This window comes from Neocloeon triangulifer, unplaced genomic scaffold (genome assembly GCF_031216515.1).
Source record: "Neocloeon triangulifer isolate White Clay Creek 2 clone unplaced genomic scaffold, ASM3121651v1 ptg000012l, whole genome shotgun sequence".
Taxonomy (NCBI): domain Eukaryota; kingdom Metazoa; phylum Arthropoda; class Insecta; order Ephemeroptera; family Baetidae; genus Neocloeon; species Neocloeon triangulifer.
This window is the reverse complement of record NW_026775554.1, coordinates 10,725,407-10,746,948: the sequence shown is the minus strand read 5'-3', so window position 1 is coordinate 10,746,948 and position 21,542 is coordinate 10,725,407. Positions and strand designations below refer to the sequence as shown.

The 21,542-nt window shown below is 37.7% G+C and overlaps 3 protein-coding genes across 5 annotated transcripts in view; 1 reads left to right on the top strand and 2 right to left on the bottom strand.

Moving 5' to 3' along the window:
* The window catches only part of LOC132198087 (zinc finger MIZ domain-containing protein 1-like), a 142,315-nt gene that overhangs the window by 14,291 nt on the left and 106,482 nt on the right, over positions 1-21,542 (top strand). The window contains exon 2 of the mRNA XM_059621852.1: positions 4,812-4,953. The gene's annotated coding sequence lies outside the window, so the exon portion shown is untranslated. The remainder of the gene's footprint in view (positions 1-4,811; positions 4,954-21,542) is intronic.
* Positions 502-15,049, bottom strand: LOC132198090 (fatty-acid amide hydrolase 2-A-like). 3 transcript variants are annotated; one of them, XM_059621855.1, is made up of 11 exons: positions 14,955-15,049; positions 10,181-10,359; positions 8,930-9,149; positions 8,541-8,758; positions 7,406-7,517; positions 6,124-6,281; positions 4,804-4,944; positions 4,625-4,726; positions 3,893-4,060; positions 1,466-1,648; positions 502-1,243 (listed from the first exon to the last, which is right to left on the bottom strand). In XM_059621855.1, the coding sequence occupies exons 2-11, from the start codon at positions 10,355-10,357 to the stop codon at positions 1,133-1,135; spliced, it is 1,590 nt and encodes a 529-aa protein (XP_059477838.1). In that variant the 5' UTR covers positions 10,358-10,359; positions 14,955-15,049; the 3' UTR covers positions 502-1,132. The 3 variants fall into 3 exon arrangements, with proteins under 3 accessions (XP_059477838.1, XP_059477837.1, XP_059477836.1); XM_059621854.1 differs by lacking the exon at positions 14,955-15,049 and adding an exon at positions 13,230-13,422; XM_059621853.1 differs by lacking the exon at positions 14,955-15,049 and having other exon boundaries at positions 10,181-10,485.
* LOC132197523 (uncharacterized) lies at positions 20,786-21,514 on the bottom strand. The gene is made up of 2 exons (XM_059620864.1): positions 21,470-21,514; positions 20,786-21,411 (listed from the first exon to the last, which is right to left on the bottom strand). Exons 1-2 carry the CDS (start codon positions 21,491-21,493, stop codon positions 20,992-20,994), a joined length of 444 nt encoding a protein of 147 aa, XP_059476847.1. The 5' UTR covers positions 21,494-21,514; the 3' UTR covers positions 20,786-20,991.

Genomic DNA, 21,542 nt, shown 5'->3' with positions numbered 1-21,542 from the left:
CGTAACTAGTTTTTTGTGATCTCTTTATGACGCACGGTGCAGCGTCGTCTGGCACAAAGGAAAAAATATCAATCTCGGCGGTTCTTTCCTCCTCCAGAGCGCGCGAATGCAAAAACATAATTTCATCTTGTGCGCCTCACACAATGCACACACTCCACAATCACATCCTGCTGCTAATTTTTTTTTCCAAAAAGAAAAAAACCCTTACGTCATTTCATGTTTTGACGCCCTTCTGCTGCGAGCCGTAAAAATCAACCATGCGAAAATATATTTTATGTTTTTTAGCGCTCCAAACAAAACGTGTTAATGATACGAAATATAGTCTTGGTGGTTGGCCGAAAAAATCTTTGGTCTGAACACTGAACAGTTCTGAACTTGACCTTTCTACCTGGAAAATGATCACATTTGATTGCCGTTATTTTGTCCCCAATCAACTTTAGCGCAGCAAACGAACACCATTCACAAGCGGGGGGAGCGATTGAAAGAAAACAAACTTTATATAGTTAACGACGACATTTATTTATTCACTTTATCGTCAGTGCGTGAAAACACTTGTATTTATGTAGAAAAATAATAAATATCGACAAATCAGGCACACACGTGTCTGGCCAGGTACTTTATTTTTCACCATCCTCCACTCACATGAGACCATTTCAAATCTATGCCTATTGAATATAATAATAAACGAGCTACTGAATTTTCGATAATCCAATCCAAGCCAAAATATGACCTCTGATTGGAAAATCAACATTCCGCGTTCGTGAATTAAAATTTTCTGCCAAAGTGACCAAGGGATCGGCACCACCTCGGCCACAAACAATTAGGCAATCAAAATTTTTCTCAATATTTAAAACTTCACGTTAAAAATCTTGAGCTGCGGAATTTTTGAATAGAAACTCCAATCCAAGCCTTTGGCCTCTGATTGGAAAATCGACAATCCGCCCTCAAAACAATAAAAAATCCAGTTGAAATCTCAGAGGGATCGGCACCACCTCTGGCTTTTGCGACTGGAATTAAAATTTAAAATCATTTTTACTTTAAATTTAAAATTCGGTCCCATGTTCTAGAGTGAGGAGGAGGCCTTGAGGGTAACAGATCGCCCTTGCAGGTTCAGGTGCGGCGGGCGTGTTTCTCACACAGTCTCCTTCTGGTCGGCAGGGGGAGGCGTCCATCCTCCGAAGGCGCGTTCAAGTTCTTGAGCAACGGCGATGGTCAGTCTGTCCTGCAGAGGGTTCGCGGCCACCTGCAACAAAACAATGGGTTTGACATTCACCTCGAGCCAAGGGCATTGATGAAAAAAAAATATAGTCTGATGCGAGTGTGATTGATGGTAAAGTTTGTTTGAGCTGTGATTTTTTGCCGGTGCCGCCAGCAGCGTCGAGTGATGGACCAACTCAAGGAAATTAATCGAATTTGCGCGGCAAAAAACGAAAAGGCGAGCAGAGGCAGAGATAGTTCCTATTACCTGGATGCCGATGGGCAGGCCTTGAGAAGAAATGGCGACCGGACAGTTGGTTACTGGCATCTCGGTAGCGTTGAAAGTGACCAGGTAGGAAACGTTGAGGAACTTGTAGTAGATCTCGCGGTGGAGGAGTGCCGGCTCGACGAAGGACGGGAAAAGTACCACGCCGTGCTCGCCAAGTTTTTCCTGCGTGAAATCAAAAATTTATTTATTATTTTTACTTCTTAATCAATACATTTTTTTCCTAATTGGAGTAGTAATGGCTTGAATTTACAACAAGCAGATGTCTTTAAAGCGCCCGATATCAAAAGAGATTCGGACGCCACGGCAAACTCAATGCAGTTTATAAATTACTCAATAATTTTAAAATTTCTCCTTTTAATTAAAAAAATTATTTAACATTTTATAATTTTAACCAAAAATTATAATGATCCATTTTCTGCGTATTTCTTTTATCACATTTTTAAAATTTTTATTTACAAGCCATTCTTTGTAACTGAACCCATAAAGGATTTATAAAAATTGTTTAAAATTTTGATCACATTCGAAATGATCTTATCTGGGTGTATATCATGATTAGGTGGAATATAATAGTAAAAGTTAAATATTCCACAACTTTTACTCTCCGATCATACATATTTTGCAAAATTAAAATTATGTTTTTCAATTTAAGCACGAGAAATCCAAAATTTCTTAATGAATTTGATCATTTTTGATCAATATATAATTTTTGACTGCCTCACTTTGGTCTTGGTCTCTTGAGATATAACCACCTCCATTTGATTGCTTCGTACAGATCAAACATTACGAAATAAATAACTTTTACAATTTTGGTCAATATCTAATACTTAATGGGTAATGCTCAGTCACTTCGTCATTTATTATTTAATTTAAGTAACAGCTATTAATACTGCTAATCTTCAAACAAACGAAGTTTCGAAGGCTGTGATCTGTCTGCGTATTTGGGCAGAACATGTCCAAATATGACAAGTTTTTTATTTGAAGAAAAAAAGGAGAACGTTGTGTTTACCATACCATATCACGAGCGGTGAAAGTCAAGGCCAAATGTTAGAAATTATATAACACACAGATTTTTATTGCATTGACACCTGCTATAGCATTTTGCAAATAATGAATTCATCGACTTGGAGAGGCTTATTTTAGACAATTTTAGTTGGTCCGTTGTGATTAAATTTCGATTACCTGAATGCGGACATGAAAGCAAAATTTGATTCCAAGGCAAGAATCGAGAAAATGTGGCGAGAGGAGCAGCAGGTTTTCTCAGATATCTAAAATTTGGCCTTGCGTTTGGACCGAAATACCTCCATAAAACGTATGTATGTTTGCAGAACCAGTACATACACAAGTACCTTCGAATCCCCTCTTACAATAAATAAATTCTTTTGCATTTCTGTCGCCGCCGCATTACCACCGCGTGACGGAGCTTTTCTTCTGACCGACCGCAAAATTTTTTACTTTGCGCCAAAAGCGAACGGTGTTGGTATTAGCAAAAACACCAGACAGATCGATGGATGATGCAAATATTGAAAAAAAGCATCAGTTCTAGACGTATACGTAACCTTGACATTGTAATAATAATAATTTAGCATTAATTTTAATATAGTTTGTAAAAAAGTCATAAAAAAGTAGGGACTCCAAAAAAGCATTGTTTTCATCCAAAATAAATTCGTTTATTTGTAATTTTTAATCCATAAATTTAAAGTTAAGAGACAAGAAAAAGATCACTGCTAGATGTTGAATTCTCAAATAACTTTAAATAAATAATTATGTATTATCATCATTCTTAAAATTCAAGAGAGGCACTGACTAAGAATTTTGAGCCAAACTTTCCTGAATCGTCTAGATATGTCAAATTTCTATCTAAAATTTAAACGCTAAAGAAAGAAAGTATAATTATATATTCCCTTCAGAAAACAAACTGCAATGAAGTTTGACAATGAATAGCAATGAGTACAAAGACTTTGATCATAAATGCTTTAAGTGAGATTTTAATCGGCGCATGTCGCAAACCAAAATAAATGGCGAACAATGCAGCAGCTCAAGGCGGCGGATTGGTTCTCCACCTCTTATTATTATCATTTATCATCAGATGGCCTAAACAATGGAGAAGGTGAAAATTGCGCCGCATTTTGCAACAGTCTCGCGTGTTCGGGGGACCTATTCATTAGAGAGGCTCGGCCGTCCGATGGACGCGCGACCTTGTCAACGCTGCACCTGATTTGCTATTAATTTCTTCATTAGAGCTCGATGGCTCCGTCAATCTTTTCTCCAAATTGTATATAATATAATTGTCCCTCTGCTCCTAACAAAACTCTGACCCGACACGCGGAGTGTGTTGAGCAAGACCCCTTGTTTCAGAGGGCCACGGCCTGCGGCCTCGGCCGTTTTAGTGAATCGCGCATTTCGTACCTTGAAAATAGTCTTGATCCTCTGGTTGGCCGCAACCATCTCTCTGAAATCCTCCTCGGACACGCGGTCGGCGACGCGTTTCAACATGCCGTACAACAGGGGTGGAAATGTGTAGTCGGACATGCAGGCGAAGTAACGCACCCACTCCCAGGTCACACTTTTCCATTCCTGAGAAAAAAGAACAAATAATTTATAACATTTTCAATTACAAATTGAATATTGTTAAAAAATAAAATATTGGAAAATATTTAAAATGCATAAAAATTATTCTAATCAATTAAAAACGTCAAAGTCTCTTATATATTACTAAATATTTTGGGAGATTGAGCAAGAATTGGATAAATTAAGAGTAAAATATTGCTATTTTCCATTAAATTAAAATTGCAGGAATTAAAATTAATGTTTGATTTTTATAAATTAATTGAAGATGAGCATAGTGGCTCTCTGCTTGCAGTTTAATTAATAGTATAGTCGTCAGTTTTCAGCATTCATCAAATTCTTTGCTAAACCTGCGTTGATCTGGCGAATTAGCCTGAAATTGTGTAAATGTTGGACCACGACGACGACTGCAATCAAATGAGCCCATATCAAACCGCTGCCTAGAGCGATATTCACAAAACTGCCGTGTCGCGAAATGGGAACACTCGGCGCTGCAAACTCTCAGGGGTCACAACGAAAACTCGTTTTCATTCCAAATAAACTTAGTAATTTTTTCTTAATTAAACAGCATACCTTAGAGCCGGGCTCGGCCTGGAACATGCACTCGACGCCGTTCATTTTCAGCAAAATCGTCGACGCGATTTCGAAAATGTCCTTCAGCTCGTCTATGCACAACTGAGCAAAGAAATAAAACCATAATTAAATATCAATCAATCTGATTAGAGTTCAAAGGAAATTAAAACTAGTCGCACCTTTTCAGCCTTGACGCCGCAAGACTTCTCCAGATGGTTCACAGCCTTCCTCAGGGCGGATTTGACCTCGGGGTTGAGCGTCCTGGTGAAGACGCCGCCGTCATCCTCAACATAGCAAATGCGCATTCCTTTCAGGTCCACCTAAAATGAGTAAGTACAAAAAATTTGTTTTTATTTTAGGAAAAAATTCAATTAAATTAAATTTATATTTCTTAATTGAATAAAAAAAGACACCTTATTTCAAGTTTCAAAGTCACGTTCTTCAAATATACGTCAGTTATTTTCTGTTTGCTATAAGTTCGCAAATATCTCCGGTTTAGAATTTAAATCGTCGATTTAAAATCGAGATTTTTTTCTGAATTCATTCTAAGTTAGTGGAGAAAAATTTCCTATTTGAAAATAAAAAAATGTTCATTTACAACCGTTAAGATCTACATCACGTGACATAATCTGATAGAGAATTTTTATTGCAGAGGAAAATTAACTAAAAAATTAATCTCTGCCTTTTATGGCTTTACAAGAAATTACACATTCAAAAACGGCTCGTAAACGCCAACGACTTTTTTATTGCCAAGGCGTGTTAAATTGCGGAAAATCCGTCGTGTGCAAACGATGCAACAAGCGCCGAGGGCGAATGTATTTCGGTGCCTCTCCTTATCTAGCATTACAAAAGAGCAACAGGTGTGTCCGCCGGTGCAATTTTCATTTTTTAGTTCGCCGATCAATTGCTCTAGATTAGGTTCACCGTCGAGATGATCACAATCTGGGCGAGGGAAAATTGCGACAGAAAAACGCAAGAAAAATGCAACGAATTTGCTTGGAGAGATAGAGAAAGTTCCACTTTCGTTGCCATGCAGCTCCAACAGAAGGAATATTATTCTGCGTTGTATAATAGAGGCGGCACGCTAGACAAGATCATGCGGTGCCGGTGCCAGTGGCGTAACATACGAGGCGCGCCACCCGAAAAACGCTTTCTTTCGTCACGCCTTGCAACGCATTGACACTAATACCTTGATTAATCCTTTTGTCCATCAAAATGAATTTGTGCAAGAGCAGTGATTCAATATCAGTTTGATCTTTTTTAATGCAACTCAATCAATAGAGCACTTGGAAAATTCTGAAGTATTTTACACAAAGAATAAATTTCCAGATTTTCTTTTAGCATTATATTGATGAATTTTAAATTAAAAACAAAGACAATTTTTTGAAACAATTGTGAAATAAAAACAATTTTGCAATTTAAATAATTGAATTGTATGAAAAATTAGTATAATAAATATGATGAAAATAGCTGATATTTGGAAGAATTGAAAAAAGTACCTTGCGGTCCAGGTTGAGTGCGGGGGCGTTACCTCCAGCCATGACTTTCAGGGTAGGTGCCAAATCTTCGGCGTACCTGCCCATCAGAGCAACGCTGAAGAATCTGTCCCAGTTGGGGTCGCTGGAGCTCGGGCAGTGGCCCTCGTTAGAAACGAATCCTGCAAAAAAACCAAGGTTGTGATTCTGAATAAAAGAAGTGCCTAATCAATCATTGTTATATTTGGTTCCGCGCCACGTGAGGAAAAGGCGAAATAATTAAGTATTTTCAACTGCTGGCGTTCAAATCTCCGTCGGAATATACTGACTCGTCCTCACCATCATGCACCAGCTTTTAAAACCCTCTCATCTTTGAGATGCTTTTGGCAATTCAAAATCATACAGTTAATTCACGCAGCTAATTAATCAATTAGGAGATTGGCACGTTAATTGTTTTGCAAATAGAAAGCAATATATGGTAGTAAGAGAATGCAATTAGTGCAGAGTGCAAAACTATGGTAGTATATTATGATTTGAAAAATCGTGTTTGATAAATTAAATTCATTAACGGAGCAGTTTCATTCATTGCAGCGATTCATTTCTTTTCTTTTTCAAATAGTTTTATTTTTTATTGATTAATTTTAGCTCTTTTCATAAAGAGCAAACATTATAGAAGGACGTAAAATTTTATAATATTATAATAACCTATGGATTATATCTTGAAACTTTCTTTTGCATTATGCAAATATCACTAAAAGCATGTAGACGTGTTGGAACAAAAGTACCGAAACTAAAACTCTTTCACCGCTGACGAGATTAAAATCAGATTAACCACGCGTGAATTCGTAAACACCATTATTTTCCAGAAACAGCAGCTTCCGCGATTTTATTCGTTCCTATTCAAGTCCGAGGCAATTAAGTTGCTAGCCCATTGTTTCTGCCGCACAGACAAAAAAAAACTGCACGACGGCAAGTTCAAGGACGGCGTTCTCTTTTAAACCGCGTCTTCTGTGTTTAAATCATAATTTCCCTCGTGCAATTATAAGCGCATCAGGTTAAAATTACTCTTTTTAACATTAACTCGTGAAAACCTCGACCTTTAGGAAAAATCAAACTTAAAAGCCTGAGACTTTTGGTGTGTATGTAATTGTATAGGAAGTAAGTGGTCAATAAATTTGAAGGTGCAGTGGCCGGGGGGCGATCGTTCATGTAATGCTCTTTTAAGGTGCGACTTGGAACAAATTCTTCAGCAATTTGCGGAAACCATTTGCTTGTAAATTTTAAACTGAAGTAATGAGCGTCTTACCTGGCGATGGTTTGTGGCCGAAGATGCCGGTGAAGGCGGCGGGCAGTCGCGCCGATCCTCCCACGTCAGATGCCAAACCGACCACCGAACCCGCCGAGGCCAAAAGGGCAGCCTGAAAAACAAGTTTCTGTATCATTAAGTCACGATCTTCATGTATTTATTTGCAAGACAAAATATCAAAACAATTGCTCTTCACATGAATACTTCCTCCAAGGTCTTCCATATATAGACATGTTCTAAAGTGGTTTTAATGAAGCTAAAAAAAATTGTTCGATAATTTAAAAAAAAATTATTCTGTTATCATGAAGCGTATCAATTTTTTTAATGTTTTTTAAATTTCTTTAAATAATTGAATCTAGAAAAAAATAAGTTTATCCTTAAAATGTTCTGTTAACAATTGCTCATAAAGTCTGCGGACTAAAAAGATTTTGAAATCCTTGTAGAAATCTCCTCTTTTAGGCAGGAAATCGTCTAACTTTTCAAAACCCATACCAAATCCTACATTATAATGCAATATTATTCGGAATAAAGGTTGTTGTGCTCTGGGCGATGCAATTAGCGAAGTGTAGTTAAGTAACTTGTTTGGTCACTTTTTAACCATATCAATTTGACGATTTGGCGGCGCCGGGACCGAAATAAATATTAAAATGTAATCATAGCGTGTGTGAGACCGAAAAAAAATGCATTAGATGTGTGGCCAAAAGTGTGCCAAGGTCGTGCACTGGTCACCAAATTATTTCTTCACTGGCTCGTGTAGAGGAACAGCCAAGTTCAACCCAAAATTCAAGTTTTTTTATCATCGAGATATATTGGCCGCGTAATTTGCGTACGAGTTGAGTAAGTGTGCCTTGTTGGCCATTCAACCGTAATATGCAGCGATATGGAAGAAAGAAAAAAAATTGCCAGAAATCTAATGAACCCCGACTACCTTGAAGAGAGCAGTCACCCAAATTTCCCAGAGGAAACTATATTTTTAATTCGTTTATCCTCTTAACGTGAGCAACATTTTCCCACCAAAAGAGTTTGTCAATCAAGCGGAATGCGCGATGAATGAATGCGCCAAAAAAGAGAAAGCGGTGCTCGAGCGGCCTCTGGTGCTCGTTCTCCGAGCCCAGGGTTCCTTCGGTTTTCTCACCTCGCCGCCGGAGGAGCCACCGGGCGATCTGCGCAAGTCGTACGGGTTGTTGGTGCGTCCGGTGTTGTTGTTGTCCGTCTCGTAGCACATGCACAGCTCGGGAGTGTTGGTCACCACGAAGGGAATGCCACCGGCTGCGCGCACCAAGGTCACGGTGTGAGCGTCCTGAGATGCGATTTTCGGCGCATGGAGCTTCTGGCCAGATGTGTTGCTCAGCCCTATTAAATAAAAATTTTATTACTTGACTAATAATTTAATCTAAGATTTCAATTTTCAATAAATAATATCTTTTTATATTGTATTGAATTTATGCACTAATTTAGAATTAAAGTATTCTTTTTTCATCAAATTGTATTCTGCACTGCAATAAATAATTAATTTTGTTTTACCTTGGACGGCGATGCTTTCCTTGACAGAAAAGGGTACTCCGAGGAAGGGAGTTTCCTGTTCCATTTGCTCAACGGTTTTCACCCCTGAGCGGATCATTTGGTCCACCTGCTGGGCCTCCTTCAACGCGTCTTCGTACCTCTCGTCGACAACGCAGTTGAGCTGAGGCTGCACCTCTTTGGTGCGCGCGATCACCGCCCTCATTACCTCCTCGCTGCTCACCTGCAAAATAGGGTTGTTCGAGGTTAAAACTTTGGTGCCGCTCTTTATTGAACGAGTGTTTACAATTGAGTTAGTATATCTAAAATTTGTTTGTTACTTTTTAGTTTAATTTCATTTAGTAAAAAGACGAAGAGATTTTTTTAAAACACACGATTGAGGGTTGATTCGTAGTGATTTGAATTAAAATCGGCTTTTCCTCGATGGGTTTTAAGAGTTGTTTATTGCTTAAAAGATCATATTCAGTGTTTAACAAAAGACAAACCGCTCACAAGACCGATCGAGGAAGAGCCGATTTAAATTCAAAATCCCCACGGATCAACTCTCAATCGTGAAATTCTTTCACGATTATTTTAAATAACAAATTGACAAGGACGATTATTTTATTTATCAATTTCACTTTTATATTCTTGTTTTTTTTAGTTTTTTTTTTATATAATTTATTCTATGAGGAAGAATATGTTTTTCCTTGTTTGCAAATTTGTGACCGAAGAGACGATAAATAACGTTGAGAGGTGTAAAGGGTCTCGACCGTGGCAGGAAACGTGCTAGCTAGGAAGTGACACGGCGAGATTGAAAGCGAATGAATATCAAACACACTCAAAGTCAATGGCGTGCAGATGCAAGGGACTTTGTTCTTGATGCACGGCTATGTTTCATTCTAAGTGGGAGAATTCAAACGAGGTTATTTGTTTGTGTCAACCAGTGGCTGCTGCTTCTTAGTTTTATCTCCGGCAAGGTCACCTTAATCTGCACAAGACCCTTCCTGAATTAATATTTCACAAGTCTTTTGTCGTTTTACAACCTATTCTAAACTACTTTTAGTTTATTGTTTTACAACGTTTCGATTTTATTTGAATGTTTATGTCTAGCAATAAAACTAACAAAAAAAGGACGCGTCAATTATGAATGGTCAGTATTTTCTTACTTTAGTTTGAAATTTTTGTGTTTTTTTTTTTTAAATTTGAATAAAGAAGTAAAATTATCTCTATTTATTTATTTATTTGAAATAATCTAATTGGGAGTTTTCTTACCTGTTGAGTTCGGATCTTCTGCGCAAGCGTGGTGGCGCTCTGGAGCAGGAGGGGGTTGCGGATGCGCGGTAGGCTTTTCGGTCGGCGGAGGCTCTTGAGCCAGATGAAGGGTGAGGCCATCACGGCTGCCATCCACACGAGCAGCCACAAAAGTCGTTTTGCGCAAGCGCTCAGCATTTCTGCAAACACATTTTCCTGGTTGATCAAAAGCACAACGTGCAAACCCAGGCAGTTGCCCATTTTTTTTAGTCTCGCGCTCCGAACGCAAGATACACTTTCGGACTGGGCTCGCTGCCCAGAAGGACTCACGCAGGCGCCCCTGCTAAAGCACGCCTTGCCAACTGGCGACGCTTCTGATTAAAATTAGCGATTAGCACATTTCCAGCAGCAGTGGCATTGTTTGTTTTGCAAGAGAAATATGACAAAAAAGAAAGACTCGTCGCTCGACCTCTGCCACTTTATCACGCCGGTCGTGTCGATGCAACTCCAATTAAAAAGCGAAGAATGCTTTTGCGAAAATGTGAAGAAAATTGTTGCTTTCTGCCTTTGTAGTTCATGCACGAGGCAATTTTACGTCACACCACGTGCTCAGTCTATCAAATTATCTTGCTCCTCAAGAGCCAGCGGTGATTATCAATTCTGCCGTCGTATTTTTTTAATATCATGAAAGAAATTCTATGTATTATTTATTTTTTATGCATGTGAGGTCAGCTCATCTTTATATTCTTGTTGTTTCTCGCCAAAAGTGCGTATTTCGAAACAAGTTTCATTCCATAATTTTCTCTTTTTCAGCCTAGACAACGTTGTAATAATACAGATTATCAAGATTGCAATAATAGTATATCACGATTTTTGCACGAGTGGATTTAGTTCTTAAGTAATCCATAATCCACACTATTCTTTTTTTATTATCTTTTTTCCATTCAAAATTGAGTTGATTTAACCTTTTATTATTGAATTTGGCAAATTATAGGCTTCAGTTAATTTTTTTCACTATTCTTCAATTAAAATAATTTAAAGCGGCTATGCTAAATAAATGAAATTCTGAATGTTGTATTTTTCTTTGCCGAGTCCTATTTTTGCAGATATCCTCCTCTTAATTGTTAAGATTTCATAAAACCGTATGATTTAATTTATATATTTTTAGAAAAGGAAAGACTCCGCCAGGAAGAACAATGCTTAATGCAGCGTGCAATTTGATCTGGTTTGCATTGAACTTGGCAATCGAATCTTCCAGTGCGATGAGCAAATTCATTTCCCTGTTTGCAAACTTGCTCGACCGGCTTAGAAGTAACACCGCTGCATATAATTAATCCGTCCCACTTGCAACTTAACGCAGCAGGAACTAGAATAATTATATTTATGTGTGACACATCATCGGGCGGTGATCTTGTACAAGGGCACACACGGCACAGCTAAAGACCTCATTTGTCTAGGCAAGCAGCTATGACCACTTTTAGTGAAAGGGGGCGCGTAAACAAGGGCTTTCTAATGCAAGTTTGTAGCACTATCATCAGAATATAATTTCTTAATTTAAAATCGTAACGTCCTTTTTGCACTTTGTGTTTTACATTAAATAATTTTCTGTTCAGTAGCCGTGATTTTAATAATTATGAGCGTTTCCGAGTGAATTTGAAGGGCGATTGGACGATTTTGGACTAGGCAGAACCTGTGTATGATTTTTATACATGTTTGAGAGGGTGCCCAGGGGTGTCCACACACAAATTTTCAGACCTCTAAAAAGGGGCGTTTCCCAAAATTTCGGGACTTGAAAAATGGGCAAAAATTATTTTGGATTTGCTATAACTTTGGAACGGATAAAGTTATATTGACGTTCTCAACTGTTCCTGACGTAACTTTTTACGCTGAACAACTTTGCTGTTGACACCAAAGTTGTATTGTTAAGGGAAATGTCACTTTCAGGTGACCTCTGACCAAAATATCAAATTTTGACAGGGAACGCCCCCTTCGATTTTTTTCCAGGTATAGGAAACAATGTAGCCCATGAAATTTTACATCACATATGTCAAAATTAGAACAAGGTTATTTTTTGTTTTCGAGTAATTAATCGTTGAATAAGAAAAAACGCGTCCGAGGAGGGTCGAAAATTTTGAGGTTATTTCAAAAATCGAAGGAAACTGTAAAAAATCGTGTCGTGTATGTTGCTTTTGCCTTACTTGAATATTTATGATACAATGGAACATTGCTGACTTGATTTAGTTATGTTTTTGTTAATTCTTTAATTTACCTCTAAATTTTCGACCCTCTTCGGACGCGTTTTTTCTTATTCAACGATTAATTACTCGAAAACAAAAAATAACCTTGTTCTAATTTGGACATATGTGATGTAAAATTTCATGGGCTACATTGTTTCCTATACCTGGAAAAAAATCGAAGGGGGCGTTCCCTGTCAAAATTTGACATTTTGGTCAGAGGTCACCTGAAAGTGACATTTCCCTTAACAATACAACTTTGGTGTCAACAGCAAAGTTGTTCAGCGTAAAAAGTTACGTCAGGAACAGTTGAGAACATCAATATAACTTTATCCGTTCCAAAGTTATAGCAAATCCAAAATAATTTTTGCCCATTTTTCAAGTCCCGAAATTTTGGGTAACGCCCCTTTTTAGAGGTCTGAAAATTTGTGTGTGGACACCCCTTGGCACCCTCTCAAACATGCATAAAAATCATACACAGGTTCTGTCTAGTCCAAAATCGTCCAATCGCCCTTCAAATTCACTCGGAAACGCTCTTATTTAATTTTCTATATGAAAAATTAACGACATAAAAGTTCGAGCTAAAATTAAATCTAAAATAAATCATGGTAAAATTTTAATTTATTTAAAAAATTATAAATGTATAAAAACATTAAAAATGCTAATAACCTTAAAATAAATAAAAAATAATTAAAAATTTTGTATAAAATAGTAATAACCTTATTATGCGAATTTTAGTTTATTTCTATGTAATTTGAATATTTGAGTGCAAAAATGTTGAATTCATGAACCTAATCAATTGAATATCAGGTAGTAAAAATAAAATTGTGACCTACCTTTTGCTTTAGAATCAGACCTTTTGGTGTAGAACAGCATTTTGTTGATTTTTAGTGTGGTTTCACAGAATAAGTTAATTAAAATAAATTATTAGAGAAATATTGATTTCTGCTTGCACTCTGGTTTTCGCTAATTTTTGAGCCACCAACAAAATAGTTGGTTTGCTCTCGTCTGCTTTCGACGTCTTCTCGCGAGAAACCAGCAGCACTGAGTGCATTTTCCTGCTGTGCCGCTATTTATACCTTTAGCTCAGGTTCTCAGGGCACCTGCAAGGTCACCTGTCTCTGCTACGCTTGCTCGTCCATTACGAAAATCCAACAATTGCCACTATTGTTGGTTGTTTATATTTTTGATCGGTTGTTTTGGTTTGTTTATGTTTTGTTTTAACAGGAAGAATCAAATAAAACCGTGACTTTTATTAAATAATTTATTAACTATCATGATGGTACTCAAAAGAAGTAATTCACTTTTTTGTTTAATTGCCATGACTTATAAAATTCGCATTAAATTCGCACAGACTTTTTTCTTACGATACCGTTTGTTGTGGATGTGAAATCAAAGTATTCTCATCGGCTGCAACGATGTTTCAATTTCAAATGGCAAAGTTACACATCAATAATGGTAACATTCAGTACAACAACAGCATAAAGATTTTCTTTTGCGGTAATTCAACCTTAAGAACTCCGACATTACCAGGAGAAGAGCGAAAACATTTATGTAATTGAGAAAAAGATTTTTTCGGAAGAAAGTGAAATTAATTGCAAAAAAAGAAAACAGTTCACGTTAAAAAGGTCACATTTGAGGGAAATGTGCTTTCCTCGACATTTCATTCTGTCGGAAATGCGTCGTGGTTTGTTTATAAATTAACTTATTTACGCGTTTCATATTTCGGCGCTCGCCATGGACTAATTGCTTTCTAACCTCGCGACTGCACTTGATAGTTGGAGGCCCTGAACTTGACTCTCTGCTTGTGAATGTAAATAATAATTAACAGGGAAATTTCCAAGAAACAATTAATTGTTGATTTCAAGCGTTGCATAAAATTCAATCAATTAAATGTGGCTTCATTAAGAAAGAAAAAGAACAGCAGAAAAATCAGAAACTTGTTTTGCAGTTGAAACGGAAACGAAAGTGCAGGTAAATAAACAAGTTTTCGCAGATCAGCTCACAACTAGCATTACCAGTAATCATCTCGATGATGCGATAGCTATTAAATAAATTGCAGAGTAAAGAGATCATCTTATAAATAAGGTACTGAAAAATACTTGTGGTCTTTTATTTTCTCAAAGAAAAATATCTAAAAAATTGGTGAATTCTAGAAAAATTAAAATTTTAGTATCTACCTTAAAATATAAATTATTTGTGAAATTTTGCTAGAAAACTATTAAATAGGAGTTCAAAATTATTGTCTTTGTGATCAAAAAATAAACACCATTTGCAACTAATTGTGAACACTTAAAAAATAAGCAGGCTTTAGCATTTTGTTTTATGTAGTTTAAATGATCAGTTAATTTTTATTTTTAAGAATAAAAAATAATTAACCTTTAGCCACAATATTTTTTTACTCTCATTTAAAGTAACAATTGAAGAGTTGTCTTTAAAAATATAAATTGGAAATAATTTTCATGGGCCAGTACAACCAAGTTGAAAAGTTTGCTTATTTATAGTTAATCCAGAGTCAAAGGCACGAAAGTATGATAGATAACATAGCAGTAAAAACGTACTTTTTTCTTAACTGTGGTGTGCAGTAATGCAGGCGAATCTGGCCGCTATCAGTGCGATAGCGCTCCAGCCGAAAGTCCTGCTGCTGGCGACGGGTGCGAACAGACTAACATCGTCTCGTCTCAGGGTATCCCTCGTCAGGTGCCCTGTTGGCGGCAAGGTCGAAGCCAGTTCGCTTTTGCACGTACAACAGGAACCGTCTTACCGAGAGTGGAGGCAGAAATCAGTAAATAAAAACCAGTTCAGCCTGATAGACGAAGGGAAGCTTCTTTGAACTTGAAATTTACGATTAGACCTGAGCGAGTTTCCCATATCGCGCAAAAGGAAGTAGATATGAATAAAATTATGATTTCCGAGAAATGAAAACACGTTTTAATTAATGGCACTAGTATGTCAGCTCCAGACTGAATTTTTTTATCCTTCAAATAATAATTTTTGAAATGGCTTTTTTGTAAAAAAATTAATAGAAATTTTAAAAAAGTTGAACAAAATTATTAAAAAACAATTATTTTTTAAAGCACGCGTAATATTTTATATTTATCAAGATAGATTAATGGATGAAAATCTAAAAAAGAGCGAATATTCGAGAAATTTTATTTTTATGAGCCCGTATTTGTTTGTAATTTTTTTAATAACATATCATTTGGGCGTGTTTTGCGTTGCGTAAGTAGGCTGTTGGCCTTGCTCGTCCAAAAAGCCGGTGCCCTTGCTTCCACGCTTCTTCGTAGTAAATCGAATCATCGCTAGTTTGTATGAATGCGGAAGAGCCAGAATTCAAATCAACACCCTCTGCTCCAATTGGTGGTGGCCTCTGGCGCTCGAAACGCAAACACAAGGGGCCACTTCTAGCCCAGAGCGAAGCAGCTTGCGCGATTTAATCTGATATTATCCGCGGAGGTTTTTTGCCTCCAACGCACGATCCTTCCTTCGCACCTGCTCGAATGCAGAGCGTGACTTTTTCTCGCCGAAACCCCTGCCACGGTGGCCCCTCTGCAACCGGCGCTGCACGCATTTTGAGCGGGTTGCCTGCCGAGTCGGTCCGCAGGCGCCCCCGCGCTGATGAAAATGCGGGGAGCATTTATTTGGAGGAAATGCATGCGTGCGGCGGCTACGGGTCGGCCAAATGGATTTTCATTATTTAAGGGCTGGAGTGACTGTTGAGAAGGAAATTGGATATTTTGTCACTGTGGAGTCGGTGATTTCATTAAAAATGGAAGCTAAACCTGAGAATGCTGATTTCTAGTCGTTTTTATTTTGCTATAAAACACTAAAAAAATTACAAACAATTTATTCAATGATTAGTATTAAATCTAATGGAACGTTTTTTAAATTGATAAAACTTTGTTGTAAACATTCTGATTTCAAAATAATGATTTAGACTAAGCAAATTAAGATGTTATAAATGTCAACCAAAATTTTTTTATAATATTGTTTAGTCACATATGAGTTAAAATAAACACCTGCTAAGACGGGCAAATTAATAAAAAATTAATTATAAACCATTCTAAATTATAATTGTCTGATTCTTTCTGTTTTCACATACCCCGCCCAAAGTTGAAGATATCAATATGAGATTTTCACCACTTCACCATCTTAGTTTGGAAGCGACTTTCCTAAATTTCTGACTAAAAATTTTCAAAATTGCGGGTTTTGCGGGACATTTTGGAAAAACAGAAAAACGTGATTATCTCAGCTTCTAGTAGTCGTAGAACAATTTTCCGGGTACGGCTGAACTCGTCTCAGCAAGATTTACAACTTTGATGTTGAGCGTAAATTTTTATGTCAAAGGTCAAGGTCATTTTTGGTGACCCGAAATTTTCAAACTCAAATTTGGAAATGTGCTGCATGATGAAAATCATTTTTGAGATTGCCATTCGATTCATCATGAAATTTTACATAATATATGTCAAAATTGCGATGTTGATATTTTTAGTTTAATTTAAATAAAAATAAGAACATTAAAAAATGTGGTTTTTCGCACCTCGGCAGGCAGTGTCAACAATATAATCGTCTGTAACTTTTGTTCTGATGATTTTAGGTACAAAATGGTAATGACCAATGTTAATCTCCACGTCAAGACCAATCGATTGGTGTGTATGTCAATGACCTTTGGTGACCTTGAGGTCAAAGGTCACTCCGGTCGGTGACCTGGGGTCACGCGACCTAAATGTGTGATACGTACTTAGAAAGGTCTTGTCAAGAGGATAATTATAGTCACCAAATTTTTTACTTTACGTCTACTACAAATTGAATAATTATAATTTTTCCTAATTAAATGCAGCATTTTGCGTGAAATGTTTTGTAAATTAGAGATTACTTGCTTTGTAGTAGACGTAAAGTAAAAAGTTTGGTGACTAAAATTATCCTCTTGACAAGACCTTTCTAAGTACGTATCACACATTTAGGTCGCGTGACCCCAGGTCACCGACCGGAGTGACCTTTGACCTCAAGGTCACCAAAGGTCATTGACATACACACCAATCGATTGGTCTTGACGTGGAGATTAACATTGGTCATTACCATTTTGTACCTAAAATCATCAGAACAAAAGTTACAGACGATTATAATGTTGACACTGCCTGCCGAGGTGCGAAAAACCACATTTTTTAATATTCTTATTTTTATTTAAATTAAACTAAAAATATCAACATCGCAATTTTGACATATATTATGTAAAATTTCATGATGAATCGAATGGCAATCTCAAAAATGATTTTCATCATGCAGCACATTTCCAAATTTGAGTTTGAAAATTTCGGGTCACCAAAAATGACCTTGACCTTTGACATAAAAATTTACGCTCAACATCAAAGTTGTAAATCTTGCTGAGACGAGTTCAGCCGTACCCGGAAAATTGTTCTACGACTACTAGAAGCTGAGATAATCACGTTTTTCTGTTTTTCCAAAATGTCCCGCAAAACCCGCAATTTTGAAAATTTTTAGTCAAAAATTTAGGAAAGTCACTTCCAAACTAAGATGGTGAAGTGGTGAAAATCTCATATTGATATCTTCAACTTTGGGCGGGGTATGTGAAAACAGGAAGAATCAGACAATTGCAATTTTAAGAGTGGATGGATTTATCAGTGAACATAACTTAAATAAATCAGCTTGAAAATATAAATGCTTTGCTTCAAATCAAAATTCGTTACAATAATTTTAATTGATTTTACAACTAAAACCAATATGATTTAAAACCCAATAACTTATTTTAATTAATTCAATCTTATTTATTTGATCTTAACTTATCGCTAATTTTGGGAAAGTGAAAATCATGTAACATGTTTTCCGCGGAACACAATTTTGGATCGATGAGCTTAAAAGCTGACTGTGAATACACAAAATTAGTTTTCCCCATTTCAAGGTATTTGAAAAGCGAGAGCCACTTTTGTCGCGTCGCCATACAAAGCCTTTCTCTGGCGGTTAGTTAAAAAGCTGCCGGGAAATTTCGTTGTGTGGTGCGAAAGGGGCAGGAGGTGGAGCGCGAGAGGCACTCGGGTGTGCTTTATTCAAATGTTGCGTGGCAGGAGAGCGCGAGCAAAGAAGAAGTCACGTTGCTGGTGCAAAAGCAGCCGGTCGGTCGGGCCCGCTGAGAAAAGGAGACACAAAGTTTATGTTTCGCACGCCTCTTGTGAATCAATAGAGAGAGAGAGAAAGAGAAGGGAAGGCAGGCAGGCAGGGGTCTCGCTCGAAATAAGATTTCTCCTCCAGAGATAAACTGCGAGAGATGAGTAATAATGCCGCCACCGCCGTCCCCCGACTCAACAGCATCCCTTATTCCGCATCAACCCCTTGCGTGGCGCCAACTCGGCCAATATTGCGCGGCGCGTGTCTTGTTGCTGCTGCTCTTGCCATTCCGCGCACACACATACACTCTCTGCCCTCTCCATCTCTCCTCCGCGCTCTCTCTGCGCCCCGTCAATTAGCATTCAAACGACTACCCCGCACAAATCACCCCCCATTCAACAAGCAAATTTCGGGGATTCTGTAATCAAAACCTGCAATCACGCTCAATGACGCTGAAGTAAATTTGTAAAATAAATCAAATTTAAAAATTTAATATGATTCAATAAATTGCCAGTTTGAAATCAGAAAAGGGTTATCTAGTTGCTATAAATATAATTATATAATTATTTTAAATTTAAAATAAATTATTTATTAAATAATTTTTACTTTGAAGAAATTTTTAATTTCTAATTATTAAAATACCTTATTTTTTATTGTTTTGGAGCTGGAAAATATCTTTATTTTATTATTATTATTATTATTATTATGATCCTGGTAATCACCTTTTTTTTTATCTTAATAGCTGTTTAAACCTCAAACCGCTTATCACTTTCACTTCTTAGAATCTGCGCTCTAAGCCCGTCCATCATACTCGGAAGTGAAACAGCGTGAGCAAAATTGGGCGATTAGGTTTGGCCGGGTGAGATTTAAATTAATAATTAAGAGGCGGCGGGGTTGCTGCGAAGTGTCCGACCGTTCTGCGCGAGTGCACGACGGGGGTGACCTTTAAAGGCCAAAAGCAAGTCGGTGGGTGTCAGCGGGGGTTGGAGATGGGGCGGCATCGCCATGGCAACCAAGCAGCGGCGGAGAGGGTGGTGGCTCTGGGGTGGGTGGCTGCGAAGATGGATGGCTGACCACAGCTATGCCGAGGCAGGTATTAGGGCCCGCACGTGATAATGCGGAACTGGGCTTGCGCTCTCCACCCTTAGAGAGTTGCAAACCCTTGCTAGTTACATGTTGAATTTGACAATTGATTGCGGCGAAAGCAATAGTAATAATTTTAAACGCATATTTCCATTATTGGTATCAAAATATCTAAAGCAAAAGAAAAAGTAGAAGTCAATCAATTCAATTTTAATTTAAAAAAAGTTCTTTGCAATCCAACTGATGTAGAAATGTAAATTACCTGAAAAACATACTTTTATCATTTACTTCAATTATTTAAAAAAAAAATCTAAAAATATTGGTTGCACTTTTTTTTTTAATAAAATATATTTTATCGTATAAAAACAATATAAAAATATTAAAAATCTTTATTGCTTACTTCATTTGATGCCATAAAAAGAGAGTTACTTGATTCTTGATTTCCTGAGCTAATTGGAGTTTATAAGTTTTTGGTGACAACTCTTCGCCTCCTTTGCAGTTCTCTAGTCTGTTTTCGCAGTGATAAACTCGCAGCGTTTAGTGTATCAAAGTTCTCTCCGGTGGCGGAGAGGGAGCGGAAAAGAAGAGAGAGAAGAAAGGGAGAAGCCGCCACCGCCTTTGTAACTTTATTCCTAATCTGCTTTTGCAAATAAAATAACATCACACCAGCAGCTTGTTCCTTTTGAGCCGCGCTTGCTCCTCTCTCTCTCTCTCTCTCTCTCTCTCTCTCTCTCTCTCTCTCTCTCTCTCTCTCTCTCTCTTTTGCACCCCTTACAACGCAATGTCCCAATATCTTTGACTCTCCCGCTCCGTTTCGCGTCGCGTAATCGCGATTTCTCACCGCACAAAATTCGGTCCGCACGGTCGATGCAGCGCCCCTTAAAAATTTTTACAACGTGACATTATGCTAAAAGGCAAAGAAGTGCGCGGTGAGATGATATTGATTTTCCGGCCGAGGAAAAGCGAAAGTGATGGAAATTGTGATTTCTCGCAGCAGTGAGCAAAGTTTGCAGGGGCGTGGGAATTTGGGCTCTCTTACTCTTGCTTCAAACAAGTGGAGACCCTCACCCCTTAAGGCTGACGCGTGCGCTGCTGGTTGCTTACTTTTGTTAGTGATGCTGTTTGCAGTACCGCAATTTCTACTTACAATTAGCCCCGCCCCGTTGTGTGGAAAAATTACAGAAAATTTGTCGATTAACGAATCTTAAATTTTATTTTCTTTTATCCTGGCATAAATAGGCAACAGATTTTTCAAACAATAACATTCTACATTAAAAAAGTTTACTGTGGACAATATTTGCTATTTTAATTATGATGCAAATTTCAACAAAATAAATAATATTTTCTGCAAATGATTTTTTTCATCGCTTACTTTGGCAAGTAGGATTTTTTTTAGTCCCCTTGTTGGAATGTTCCTTCTGGTGGACCTGGCGGGAATTGTCCACCTTGTTGTGGCGGTGGCCCCTGTCCTCCTACAAACACGAATTGACCCTGCCCTGGTGGTCCTAGCACTTGTTGAAGGAAAAATCCTTGAGGAACTTGTCCTGGAAATCCTTGTATTTGTCCAAAAGGTACTGGGAGAAAACCTGGAGGAAAAACAGCTTGGCCTGGTGCAAACAATGGAGGAACCATTGGAATTAATGGTTTGAAGAATGGGTTCAAAAACGGCGCCTTCAAAGAATTTAGGTTTCCGATGGTTTGATAAAGATTTGACAAGGCTTGTGCGTTGATTGCTTGGTTGGCCAGAATTTTACGCAGCAAGAGGCTTTGAGCGTCTGCTGACGCCGTCAGCAGCAAAGTCCACGCAAGTACCTAAGTGTGGTAGGAAATGCTTTAACCAAACCATTTAACCGAAAATAAAAAAACTCACCAAGATAGCCCTATGTAGAATCATCTTGTGCCAATGGTAGCAATGAGTGGTGTTAAAAAAACATACACAGCTC